General features: G+C 63.4%; 1 protein-coding gene across 6 annotated transcripts in view; it reads right to left on the bottom strand.

Annotated features, from left to right (window-relative positions):
• MYRF (myelin regulatory factor) overlaps positions 1-12,882 on the bottom strand; it is a 34,377-nt gene that overhangs the window by 7,178 nt on the left and 14,317 nt on the right. For 2 of the 6 annotated variants that reach the window (XM_042237916.1, XM_042237919.1), the window contains 18 exons: positions 11,654-11,715; positions 10,451-10,730; positions 9,381-9,631; positions 9,175-9,298; positions 7,066-7,261; positions 5,429-5,505; positions 5,137-5,247; positions 4,408-4,498; positions 3,848-4,048; positions 3,504-3,615; positions 2,917-3,026; positions 1,915-2,075; positions 1,770-1,842; positions 1,405-1,493; positions 1,070-1,138; positions 575-655; positions 348-436; positions 47-238 (listed from right to left, as the gene is read on the bottom strand). In XM_042237916.1, the coding sequence (XP_042093850.1) occupies positions 47-238; positions 348-436; positions 575-655; positions 1,070-1,138; positions 1,405-1,493; positions 1,770-1,842; positions 1,915-2,075; positions 2,917-3,026; positions 3,504-3,615; positions 3,848-4,048; positions 4,408-4,498; positions 5,137-5,247; positions 5,429-5,505; positions 7,066-7,261; positions 9,175-9,298; positions 9,381-9,631; positions 10,451-10,730; positions 11,654-11,715 (2,369 nt within the window). Of the gene's footprint in view, positions 1-46; positions 239-347; positions 437-574; positions 656-1,069; positions 1,139-1,404; positions 1,494-1,769; positions 1,843-1,914; positions 2,076-2,916; positions 3,027-3,503; positions 3,616-3,847; positions 4,049-4,407; positions 4,499-5,136; positions 5,248-5,428; positions 5,506-7,065; positions 7,262-9,174; positions 9,299-9,380; positions 9,632-10,450; positions 10,731-11,385; positions 11,517-11,653; positions 11,716-12,882 lie in introns of those variants that run through there. The other 4 variants (XM_027959259.2, XM_042237920.2, XM_027959260.2 and 1 more) reach the window with 4 other exon arrangements.

The following is a 12,882-nucleotide window of genomic DNA, read 5'->3' as shown; positions in this document are numbered from 1 at the left end:
TGTAAAAACCCCTCAAGCCAAACCCTGGGCCCCAGGTGAGCCATACCTGAGCGGTTGGTGGAGGGGCTGGGACTAGGGCTGAGACCACGACCGGGATTAAAGCTGGGGCCCAGACCAGGGTCGGTGGAGGGGGTGGGGCTGGGCGAGGAGCAGCAAATGACCGGGCAAGGGTGGGTAGAGCAGAGGTCCAAGGTGCGGAGCGCTGGAGCTGGGGCTGAGTGGGTCGGGCCAGTGGTACCTGAGGAAACCAGAGGCTGTATGAGCCAGAGGGGTCAGCACAGCTCCCCGCCCAGGACACACCCACTGCTCCCCGTCCTATCCCCTGCAAACCCACCCCCAGCACGCACCCAGCAGCAGAGAGGGCTGTGGGCCCAGCACGCCAGTGGTCACAGGGGACTGTCGGAGCTGAGTGGTCCCAAAGCTCTGGCTGGACCTGCTGGGGAAGGGTGGGCTGAGCTCAGAGGGGCTGGGCGAGCCTGGGCTGGGAGTTGCAGAGAAGCGGGAGGGACACGAGGAGGTGGACAGGGAAGGCAGAAAGGAGGCAGTGGGGAGAGGGCTTGGTCCAGACACGTACCATGGGCACATGGCCTCGCTCCCCCCAGGGTGCTGGGGCCGGAGCAGGGCCAGAAGACAGGAAGTAGACACGGCAAAAGAGCTAAGGGGCGGCAGAGAGGAAACGGGGGCAGGCACGGGGAGGAGAGAGAGAGAAGACACGGTCAGAGATGGCCCAAGGGCTGAGGGTGACAGTGGGCAGAAGAGCCCAAGGCCCCACCCTGGCCCTCCTTCCCCCACCCCCTGCTCTGACCTGGGCCCTGCAGAGGCCCAGCCACCTGGAGAAGCACTGAGCAGGCCAGGGAGCAATACCAGCTTCAGCAGGACAGCGAAGCAGCTGCTCCCCCCCAAACCAGGGGATCTTCTGACCCACCACCGCTCCCCCCACAAACCCCCAGCGGGGTCAGATCTTGAGGTGGAACCCCCTTTACAGGAGACATTTTCCAGGGCTCCTCTGACCCCACCCAAGCCCCACCTGGCCTGGTGACAGCTGGTAGCCAGGCCTCCAGGGACATACCCATCACTTTCCACCAGATCCTCCTCGGTGCGCAGGCTCAGCACATACAGTGTGGACATGGACACCACGCTGGGAGCCGCAGGAAAGGGCCGTCGTTAGAGCCGGAGCCACAGCCCAGCGCCCTCTACCCAGGATGGGGGCCTGTGGCTTTTGGTCCCAGGGGAGAGGCTCCCAAAGAGATGGGTGTATGTGGGTCTCCCCAGTCCCAGGGGGAGGAGGAGACAGGATGAGCCACTTCATCTCCCGGGCCACGGCCTCCTGCTCCCCGAGGCCTGGGCCTGCGGGCAGCCCGACGCCCCGAGCCGGCCACCCCCAGAGTCTGGAGGACCAGTTACCTGAAGGCCATGACGACCACCAGGGCCACGATGGTTCCCTGCAGGAAGCGCTGGCTGATGCAGGCCTGGTCTGGGACCACAGATGATGACTGAGGACCAAGAGGAAAGGGGACAAAGGCCCAGACTTAGGGAGCCCGCGGTCTTGCCCACCGTGGGCTCTGTTGGAGGTGGGGGACATCTCCCCATCCCCGCAGCGGGCAGAGGGAGAGGGAGGAGGAACCGGGAGCTGGGGGAGCTAGAGGGTTGGGAAGGGAGGGACGAGGAAGTGCTTCTAGTCAGTGAACTGGGAGAGGCGCCAGCTGGAAAGGCTCCATGAGGACGGGGAGGCCCCAGTGCAGCCTGCCCCCCATCCTGCCCACCCTCACCTTGCTGGCCACCTTGGGGGGCCTCTTCTTGTGGGGGATGCTGCCCGCCCGGCTGAACTGGCTCCCTGCATGGCTACAGCAAGAGGACCAGGTCAGAGGTGCCCGCGGGAAGGGGGTCAGGCCCTCCCCCAGCCCGTGCCCCCACCTGAAGGCGCCCGAGCTGCCGGTGGACTTGAGGCTGTCGAGACGCCGCAGCTTGGCCAGCTTGTGGCTCCAGCGCTCCAGCTCATCGATGCGTGTCTCCAGGTTGTCCGTCAGCTTGCACAGCTCCTTCACGGCACCCACGTTCTCCATGAAGATGCGCTCCTGCCGCGGGGGATGGCCAGTGTCGAGGGCACAGTCAGCCCCTGGGAGGCCCAGGCCACGGGCCCATAGGGGAGCAGAAGGGAGCCCTCGAAGCCCCACCCAGGCCAGCCTCACCTCTCGTCCAGCCTCAGCTCCCCCAGCTCCCTGTTCCTGCCTCTGAACACCATCCCACCTCTCCACCTTTCCCCACCCGTGGACAGAACTCTGTGGTCCTCAGAGCCTCCCGCCTCCATCTCCCCCTCTGATGGACACAGTGTCTGAGACTTCAGCAGAGGCCAAGACCTAGGGCATGCTCACTGGCACCCAGCCTCATGCCAGGAAAGTTACAGACATCATCCTCAACAAACCACGTACGTGTTTAAACTTTGCCATAACCCTATGACAGAGGATGAGATGGCTGGATAGCATCACCGACTCAATGGACATGAATTTGAGCAAATTCTGGGAGATGGTGAAGGACAGGGAAGCCTGATGTGCTGCAGTCCACGGGTCACAAAGAGTCGGACGTGACTGAGCAACCGAACAACAAAACACCAAGAGACGTTCTCAGCTGTAACGAGCGTTTCCCTCCTTTTGCAGGAGAGGAGGCTGACTCTCAGGAGGTTCCTCTTGCCTTTGATCACACAGCCACAGATGGGCCAAATCCTCATCTCCCACCCCCCCTCCTCCCTGTGGGGTGGGGAGGGGGCTCTACAAGCAGCATGAGAGAAGACTGGGGTGAGGGGATGCTCCAACTCTCTGCACTTCAGTGCCCTGTCTCTGTGCGAGGGGCTGCTGAATGCCCTCCAGCTGGTCCACCCGTCTGCCTTTTGGGCTCCTTCCAGTTCCCCCACCCAGAGACCTTGTTCACCACCAGGAAGTTCTCTATGGTTTTCCCATTGGCAAAGACCACATCTCCTGTATCCTTCACGGCCTCGGGCAGGATCTCCTTCACCTCCTGAGCGATGACACCTGGGGAGGGACAAACCAAGTGTGTGTTGGAGGGAAAACTGCCCACGGCACCATAATGTAGGCAGGGGCTGGGACTGGTGAGGGTGAAATTCTGGGAGCTAGAGATCTGAGATCCAGGGAGCCTTGGAGCGGGGTGGCAGTTCCAGGGATCAAGGTGTGGGGTTCCAAGGGGTAGGTGCGGGTAGGGGCAGATTCTCGGAAGTAAGGGCCACAAGGGAAAGGGGACAGAGATCCAGGAGAATAAAGGCAAGATTCATCCAGGGAACAGAGGAGCAGGGATCCCGGGACCACAAGTGCCAGACTTCCAATGTCAAAGTGCAGGGGCTCCAGGTGAAAGGGCAGGTCTCCCAGAGGGCCAGGAATCCCAGGGGCGGGGTTCCGTGAGTCGAGGGAAGGGGTTCTTGGAAGCAGAGTTTCCAGGGGACAAGGACAGGGGCGGGGTTACCAGATGCCAGATCCCAGCCCCTAGGTCTTTACCCGTTTCTGGCGCCGCAGCTTCGATGCCGGCAGTGGCGGCAAACTCCGGCTTGTACCTGTAGTGCACCAGCCGCATGCGCGAAATCCTCTTCAGCTGCTCGGTGGTGTCCACCTGCGCGGTAGCCAGGGCCCAACTGAACCCCTCCCCTCCTGGGCCCGTCCGGTGGCAGGAGTGTGGAGGGGGTAGACCCTGCTACCACCAGTGTGGCGGGATCCAGAGACCCAGGGCCAGCCTCCTCCGGGCCCTTTTCCTGAAGCCCCGCCCCTAGGAGCCCCGCCCCAGCCCGCCCCTGCCATAGGCTCCTCCCCGCTCATGGAGTCCCCGCCCCCGACCCTGCCCCCACCTCCTGCACGTGCTCCTTGGCCCGCAGGTCGGAGGGGTGCATGAGCGAGCCCATGACCTTGACGTTGCCGTGCACCACCAGCGCCTCATCGGGCCGGTCCGTGTTGATGCCCACACGGCCATGGTGGAAGACAGTGTCCGGCACCTGCGCCCGCTGCCACAGCACCTCGCTGTCACTCTCAAACTGGCCTGGATTGGAGGCCTGGCAGGAGATGGGGCTGGATCAGTCCTGGGGGTTGGGGAACGCGCAGCGCCCTGGGAAAGGGCGAAACCCCACAGCCACCCCTCCAGCTCCAGCCGGAGCTCCTCACAGCCCCATGCCCAGCTTAAACTGTCCTCCCATGGCTGCAACTTTCAGGAAAGCCACCAACCGGGTCCTGGCCACCTCCTCACTTCATTGTGAAGGAGACACTGGCCCTGAGAGGGTGGGAACCTTGCCCAGGGCCACACAAGATCAGCACTCCAGCTCCTGACCCCTGGGGACCCTGTATTTCTCCTGGATGCTGTTTCTCCCAGGTCTGGGGAGGACTCTCAGCCCCTTTCGGGGGAGGTGGCCCTCACCCGGACGATGATGCGCTCTGAGATCTGGGCGGCCAGTGTGTAGTTCTGATTTTGTGCGTGGGCCTGGAGGGCCACCACCAGCATGAAGTACCTGGACACAAGAGGGTCTCAGAGGTGCCCAGAGTCCCGCCCCATTCCCCTCCCGCCTCCACCAGCCTTCCTGGGTCAGATATACAGTGCACTTGGTCATCTCCCCCAGGCTCTGGGCACGCTGGAGGAGAGCATGACCACCCCACCCTACAGAGGAGGGGCTTCCCACGCGGCTTTAGTGGTAAAGAACCCGCCTGCCCATGCAGGAGACAGAGAGATGTGGGTTCGATCTCTGGGTTGGGAAGACCCCCTGGAGGAAGGAATGGCAACCCACTCCAGTATTCTTGTCTGGAGAATCCCCATGGACAGAGGAGCCTGGGGTGGGAGGTGGGGGCTACAGTCCACGGGGTCGCACAGAGTCAGACACGACTGAAGCGACTAAGCACGCACTACAGAGAAGGAAGCTGAGTCTCCACTAGGGGGCGGAAACAGCTAGGAAGCCAGCTTCCGCTCTCCTATCCGTAAGTGGTAAAGGGCTCTGAAACCCAGGTCCCTCATGTGGGAAGTGGGTCAATCTCTGGGACTCCGTTTCTGGCATGCTATGGGCGGGCGGGGGCGGGGGTGGAGTCGGGGAGACACCCTCCAGCCCCTGGTCTTCAGAAATAGAGGGGCTCCGGGGCAGGGGCGCAGCCCGCTCACCTCTGGTCGGGGTTGGGCTTGCCCTTCTTGCGCATGTTGTTGGCGGTGGTCTCGCTGAAGTGCAGCCTCCCCACAGTCACTTTCGTGACCTGTTCGGGGGGCAGATTGACCCTGCAGAGGAGGGGCAGGGTACTCAGGGGCCAGGGAAGAGGGGCTGCGGAGAGCCAGGCCACCAGGGGCCCCGGGGTCAGGAATGTGTGGGAGGGGCACGTTGTGGGTGCCTTTGGCCCTCCTTGGCTCCTGCCAGCGGAGCCCTCCTGGGGACCTCCCCAGCCGCGGCTCAGGCACTCACGTGACGGGGTTGAAGGGCCGCTTGCTTCGGTCCGACTGCGACTGCTCGATGTTGATGGACTGGTTCAGGGCCTCCAGCTGGGGGAGGAGCAGAGGCCAAGGGCACCTCAGGGCCTAGGGTCTCCCCACCTGGTCCTGCCCTCCTCAGCCTCTCAGCCCAGGCCCAGCCCAGCGGGCGCTCCTGGGGAAACTGAGGCCCACCCTCCCCTTGGCCCACAGACTCCTGTGCCTTCTCCTACACCGCCGCGCCCCTCCATGAGCCCACACCCACACCACTCTCCCACCTACGTGCACACGCGTGAGCACACACACACAGGCAACTTCGCTGGCCACCAATTCACACCCACTCACTCCACTCATCTCCAAGTACACATCCCAAATCAGCCTCCACAAACACCGATGCGTGCATGCTAAGTCACTTCAGCCCTGTCTGGCTCTGCGACCCCAAGGACTGTGGCCCAGCAGGCTACTCTGTCCATGGGATTCTCCAGGCAAGTGGGTAGCCATTCCCTTCTCCAGGGGATCTTCCTGACCCAGGGATCGAACCCACGTCTCCTGCGGCTCCTGCCCTGCAGATTCTTCACTGCTGAGCCACCGGGAAGCCTATCCACAAACACCCAGTCACACCCAAAACCACACTCCCGAGAACCCATCCCACTCCCAGGCCTCTCAAGCCCTCCAGAGCACAGGCTGAGCCACGGCAATGCCAGGCCCCACTCATGACATGGAAGGAGACACACGCAGCCAGGCCATCAGGGAGCTCATGGGCTCAAAATCAACCACCACCACCATGGAGGTGCTGGACAGTGAGGGGCCTCAAGTCAAAACGGGCCTCAAGGCAGGTGTCCCAGAGGAGGCAGCAGAGTGAACGGTGAAGGTCAAGGAGCGGTCAGCCAGGGGAGGAGGCAGGCAGTGGGGTTCAGAGGGCGTCCCAGAGAAGGAGCCGCCTGGGGGGAGGCAGGGGCTGTGACTGGGCACAGCAAACCAGGGCCGGGGTAAGGATGGGGTCCCGAAAGCCTCTGCTGCCTCAGCCTAGCAGTCAGGGCCTTGCTCGGGTGGATGGGGGAGACGGAGTCCTGGAGGCCTTAAATGGGGAATGTTGGGCCCACCTGTGTCTCAGGTGGAACAGAAGTCCGGCTGGCTGTGGGTGGTCAGATAAGGAGGGGGCTGGCCTCGTCTGGGCAGAGGTGCGGGGAGGAGAGGAAGGGACCAGGTTGTGGAAAGTTCCAGGAGAGAGAGCGGGGCCTAGTGCATGGTGAGAGGTGGGCAAGCAGGTCCCAGATTCATGGCTTGGGTAACCAGGGCCCCGGAGCCCCATTCCCGGAGAGGAGAGCCTGGGGAGGGCGAATTTGCAGGGAGTTCATTTTGGGACGCTATGCTGAGGCAGCTGACAGCAGGGTCAGGGGCGGGGTCCTGGCTGGGCACACAGACTTGGGGTCACAGAGTAGAGAAGGAAACAGGAAGCAGAACTGAGCAGAGGGCTGGGGGCATGACCCTTCAGGGGCGGGCATGGGGGTTCAGGTGGGAAGGGGGCTGGACTCAGCCCCCAGGAGTCTCCTCAGGACACACTCACCTGGCCCCAGGCTCGTCCAGCTCCCCGGCCTGCTGCCCACCCTTACTGCCGAGCCCCAGACCTGCCTTCACTCCGTGCAGCTTCAGGTAGAAGCAGTCCAGGGGCTTGAGGCCTTCGGGCGTCTTGACGTACTTGGGCTCGCCCAGCATGCCGATGTACGCCGTCACCTGGAAGTGGTTCTTCTTCTGGCACACAAAGGCGTCGTCGCCCACCGAAAAGTTGAAGCCCTTGTCGGCGTCCACGCGGTAAGTGAGCATGGGCCTGGGGGCAGGCGAGGACACTCGACCGAGGGCCCCCAGCCAGGCCTGCCTCGCCTGTCCTGTCTGTGGCCCATGTCCCCAAGCCAACTTCCTACCTGGTGCCCCCACCCTCAAACCTCTCTCAGGATTGCTCCCACTTCTCAGAAATGGAAACTGAGCCCCCCAGGAGGATCTGAGCTCTGGTGTGACAATGCCTTGGCCAATATTCCTCCCTTATATGCCTGGGACCACTGTGCCCCGGTGATGGGGGAGGCTGGGCAAGACCCTAGGATGGGAGTGAGCTCCTGATGAGGGGGCCTGACAGCCCCTCACCACACTTGGCTTCCTCCCAGAACGCTGCCCGAAGGCCCCCTCCCTCCAGGGAGACAGGGTGAGAGGGGATGCGTCTGTGGAGCCTCACTGAGCCTGACAGCTGGTTGCCATGGAAACGGTGGAACCAGGCGCCGGCTCTGCACGGGCCCAGCCCCTGCCCACCAGCTTGCTCAAGCCCCCAGACATCTTCATCCTGACTCCTACCCGGTGGGGAGGGGGCTCTCTGGGCAGCCTGGACTCAGCCTCAGTTTACCAATCTGTTGCTGGGAAGGTGTTCTTGGTCTAGGCTCTTTGGGGGATCTCCAGGGGGTAGGACACGGGGAGACTGTTGGCCCGCCTTCTCCCAGGTCCCCAGGCACAAGCAGTGCCCCCGATGCCCAGGCCTGCCTGGAGGAAGCTGGGCAGGGAGAGTGTTTCTAAACTTGGAGAGGCCTTTGGGCCTGGCTAACATCTACAGGAAGATGCAGGGCTCACTGCTTCTCCCTCCCTGGGCTCCGCTCATCTGCCTGACCACCCAGGAAACACCCAGAAAGTGCCCGTACCACACTGGGGTGGACCTCAGGTGCCAACTTCCTGGCCTTGGGATCTGGGGTGGCAGGGCTGACCTGAGAAGAATGGCTGTAGGAATGGGGGGGTCCTCACCAGGCCATAGGGCTGGACAAAGACCTCTCCCTGACACCTAGATAGGGTCTCAAGGGATCCTTTAGCCACTACATCAGTTGGACAGCTCCTTGCCCCAGCCCTGAGGGCTTTGCGCTAACAACCCCACAAAGCCTGGGACCCCCAACTCCAGGATGCTGAACTAGCTGTGAGAAGGCAAGTCCCAGACACCCTGCCCAGTCCCAGCAAGGTCCAAAGTGAGCTGATGGTGAGCCATGCTCCCACCCCTCGCTGGCCTTCCGTGGGAGTGAGGGGAGTGGTCCCAGAGTGCTCCTGGCCGGGTCCCAGGAAGCTGAATCCGCATGGGTGGGTGCTGGAGCAGAGCTAGGAATGCTGGGGCAGCCTCTGACCAGTCCTCCCCCACCCACTGGTCCCTCCCCTGCAGGGAGGGGGCTTGCTGGAAGGGCCTCCCTGACACTCAGCTTCCGGCTACCTTCCTGGAATGCAGGAGGAGGGGGGAGGGGGAGGAGGAGCCAGAAAACACCCCTCTCCACCCACTGCTGCCAGACTCGCCCCCACTGGCCCCTCCCTGGCTGACACCACCTTCTTAAGCCTCGGGCTGGCTCAGGACTCAGGAGCCCTGAGTGGCAGCCCTAGCTCTGCCCTGAGCCTGCTCTTCTGTGAAAAGGGACTGTCTTGTTCTGAGGGTGCTTCCAGCCCTGCTCTAGGATCCTGAAGCCAGGGCTGGGGTTGCCCAGATGGCATGACCAGGAGGGATGGGTGGTGGTGGTGGTTTAGTCGCTAAGTCGTGTACGATTCTTTTGTGACCCCCATGGTTGGTAGCCCGCCAGGCTCCTCTGTCCATGGGATTTTCTAGGCAAGGATACCAGAGTGGATTGTCATTTCCTTCTCCAGGGGATCTTCCCGACCCAAGGATGGAACCCGGGTCTCCTGCGTTGGCAGGCGGATTCTTTACCGAGGGAAGGGGCACGAAGCACTCACAGCTCCTTGTAGTTAGCGTCGTACAGTGTCGCCCATTTGTTCTGCTGATGCGGTTGCCACTTGATGGACTGGTAGTTGGGGTCCAGGTAGGAGCCACTGAGGCTGTCACTGTCCTGCAGGAGACCTGGAGAGAGGGAATGGCCATGGGCCCCGAGCCCCGGGCCCCACCTCCCCAACTCAAAAGCCTGAGCAGGCCAGCCGTGTACCTGGTGAGGGGGCACCTGGTGGATGCCAAGGGGGTGTCTGGACCCGGGCGATGCTGAGGGGCAGGGAGCCAGGCCCGGGTGAGAGCGGGCCCTGGGGAGGCCAGGGTGGGGAAGGGGCTCGCGCTGGGTGCGGGGGCAGGGTCGTCACAGTCCCAGGCTCCTGTTTGATCATTCCGTTCAGCATCTGAGCATTGAGGGTGTTGGGAGGTGATTCCGAGTGCTTCCTCTTCTTGGCGGGGTGTGGGGGGAGCCTGGGGGATACAGGTGTGCGTCATGGGGGGACCAGTGCCCCCCCCGACCTGTCCCACTGGGCAGTACCCCCGCTCCCCTCTCTGCCCTGTTCCAGCAGGATACGCCCAGCCCAGCAGACACCTCCTACAGGAAGCCGCTTCTTTACCACCTCTGTGCTCTCCCATTGTGGTGTGCTATCATCCTGTGTCTGTCCCTCCTCCCTGCTCCCCAGGCTGTGGAATCCAGGAGGGCAGGGCCACACCTGACTCGCCCGTGTGTCCCCATCACACCAGGCAACTGGCCTGGTGCACCAAGTGCTCAGAATCGTTGGTGGAATGAGTGAGTCTGTCCCTTCCCTGTGGGGTCATTCTCAGCATCACCCGTTATAGTGAGGGCTCTTTGGAGAGCAGCCTCCAGAAACAAGCCAGAGGGCTTGGACCACCAAGGCTGGGAGAGTTTCCTGGAACAGGGGCTGACGATTTGCCGGGGGGGGGGGGGCGGCTACACAGCACCCCTTCCCCTTCTGGTTTGCAAAAAGCTTTGCCAGTGGAATCTTTCCTTGAATGAAATCTTTCCCGAAATCTCAAATGTCCAAAACTGATAAAAAGATAATTCTGCAGCTGGAGTCAGAGCGGAAGTAGTTCTGGGTCTACACCTAGAACCTCCTCAGAAAACTGCGGACTCTGTGTGGTTAGAAAGTCACTGCCGTGTGGGTAAGAGCACCGGCCCAGGTTCAGGCTGTGGCTCTGCCCCTTTCTACCTCTGTGACCTGGGCAAGCATCCCCTCCCTGCCCCCACCAGCCCATCTCCCCACCCTGAGGAGGCTGCCCGGCTCTTACTCAGCTCCGTGTTGCTGGAGCAGCTGGTGGAGCATCTGGGACTGCTGGCCATGGTGGAGGTCGGTGGGCACCAGCCCCTGCCCCATGGCGGCGTAGGGGGGCATCGGAGGCTCGGCCTTCATGTACAGGTCCCGCTGCAGGACGGGGTAGTGTGGTGGGGGCGGCGGGGGCGGTGGGGGGCCTGGCAGGTGGGCTGGAGGTGGGGGCGGGTGCTCCAGGCGGGAAGGCACCCCGACATGGCACAGGGTCTCGGGGGTAATGGTGCGCAGGAGATGGGGGTCTGTGGGAGAGAGGGGGCAGGGGGTGGACATTAGGTTTCCAGGCACCAGCTCTCCCTGGGGCAGGGTCTCCTCATACCCAGCCCCTCCTGAGCCAGCCTGGGGGCTGCCCTCCCACCCATCCCACGTGGGAGGAGTCTGGGCAGCCCAATCCCACTGCAAGCCTGGGCGGGGAGGCTAGACCCTGTCCAGGGGGTAGGCAGCCTTTCACCCCATCGAAGCCCTCTTCTTCCCCGGGCTGGGCCTGGCCCAGCTCCCTGGGGAGGACCCACGTCCCAAGGCTCTCTCCCAAGCCCCTCGCAGGCCTGCTCCTCCTCTGGACTTCAGGAAGGAGTCTCCTGGGACCCCCAGTGCAGTCCTACAGCAGGGAGGTGGGCCCCTCCTCCCTCCGGCAGCCCCTCTACCAGGCTCCCAGGGGCCAGCCCCCCAGCATGAGGGGGGGAAGCCCCAGCTCCCTTTGTTCCCCAGGAGGCATTCCAGAGATGTTTCTGGTAAGATAAACAGAACTCTTGACCCCTCTCGGGGCCGTGGGGAGAAGGCTGCCTGCCATCCTTCGGCTCTTGGCCACCTGGGGGCCGCGGCAGCCCTGAGCACACCCCGAGGCGCGGTGGGCCCAGCCAGCTGCACCCAGGCTGCCTCCCCCAGCCATCCACTCACCGCCGAAGGGTGCGTCCATGATGGCGCAGGCGGGCAGGCGGGTGGCATCACCGGCAGGGACACTTGCTCAGAGGCCGGGCGGGCTCCCCACCCGCCCACGGGGAAACAATAGCCAGCGCCGGGGAGTATTTGACCAGCGATAATCTGGGCCTGTTGGGCGGCCGCTGGCCCCCCACCCCCACCCCCGGCTCGCTCCCTCCCTCCCGATAAGGCCGCCCCAACCACTTGCCCAAACCCCAGAGGGGGAGGGCGGTGCCACCGGACTCACCATTCACCTGCTGGGGGGAGTAGGCCTCGGAGCCCGAGTCTGGGGGAGAGTCTGGCAGGGTGCTGTGGAGAAGAGGGAAGGGCTGTTGGCTGGGCCACGGGACCCCTGCCTCCCAGTCGGGCAGCTCTTCTGCGGGGCAGGGTCCCAGAGACCCAGGGGCTGGAGGCCTTGAGGTCTCTTCCCCGCCCCATTACAGGCATTTCTCTTTACCAGCCCCCTTGGGGTGCCCGGCAGGGCACGGGGCTGAGTTGCAGGTGGGGGGCCTTGGGCTCCCACCCCGCATCCCCTCAGACCTACAGGGCACTAGAGGGGCCTGTCCCTGGTTCAGGGATTCAAGGACTCCCTCCCCAGATCCAAGGGCCAGGCCAGCTCTTTTCTTCCTGCACCCACTGAAGCCCCACTTCCTGGAAACTCTAGGGGGCCTAGGGGGCTGGGCCTGGGAAACGTCAGTGGCTCACCGGAGGGGCTGCCCTGCCATGGGCAGGTGTGGGCTGGGCAGGGAGCCAGCTTGCCAGGCCTGCACTCATAGGTTTTGTGTTATCAGTGGTTTGGGCAAGCAAGAACAAACTCGACTCTAAGAGGTCAGCACGTCCTCCATGAACCCTGCGCTTGCCCGGAGAGGAAGGCGGGCAGGGGGCTGGCTCTCTGGCCATCGTGGCCCCCACATCTGGGAAGACTGCCCTCCATCAGGCCCAGGCGGCATCTGAGGCAGCCCAGTCACTGCCGACATGGCCCTGGGCTAACTGAGGGTCCCCAAGGTCCTCTGGACAAGCCACCCGCCATCGGCTTCCCCAGGCCCCGTGGGTGAGGATGACAGGAAAAAGTGACGGGGACCCGGTCCTTGCTGTGGCCCTCGCGGCCCTGTGGGCGGACCGGGGCCTCTCCAGCTCCGTGTCTGTCTCCCCGCCTGCTGCCTGCACTGCCCCGACAGTGGTCTTGTGTAAAGGCCCTTCTCTCTCTCTAGCCCCTGCAAACTCATATGCCAAGTCCAGAGGACCTTGCCTTCTTCCTCCTAACTCCTCACAGCGCTCGAGTTGCTGATTTACTGATTACTAACTCCCTCCTCAGCTAGACCCCCTGCAGGAGAGACAGGCCTGCCTTGTTTTCCACCTAGAACAGGGCCTGGCAGGGGTAGGGTGGTGGGAGCCGCCCGGGGCCCATGGAGTGTCTGTGTGGCTCTCCCTGGGAAATGGCTTCAGTGGGCCATCCGAATCCTGCTGTGAGGGAGA

The sequence above is a fragment of the Ovis aries genome, chromosome 21 (assembly GCF_016772045.2).
Source record: "Ovis aries strain OAR_USU_Benz2616 breed Rambouillet chromosome 21, ARS-UI_Ramb_v3.0, whole genome shotgun sequence".
Lineage (NCBI taxonomy): Eukaryota > Metazoa > Chordata > Mammalia > Artiodactyla > Bovidae > Ovis > Ovis aries.
Note: the sequence above shows the minus strand (reverse complement) of the source record. Positions and strands in the feature narration are given on the sequence as shown.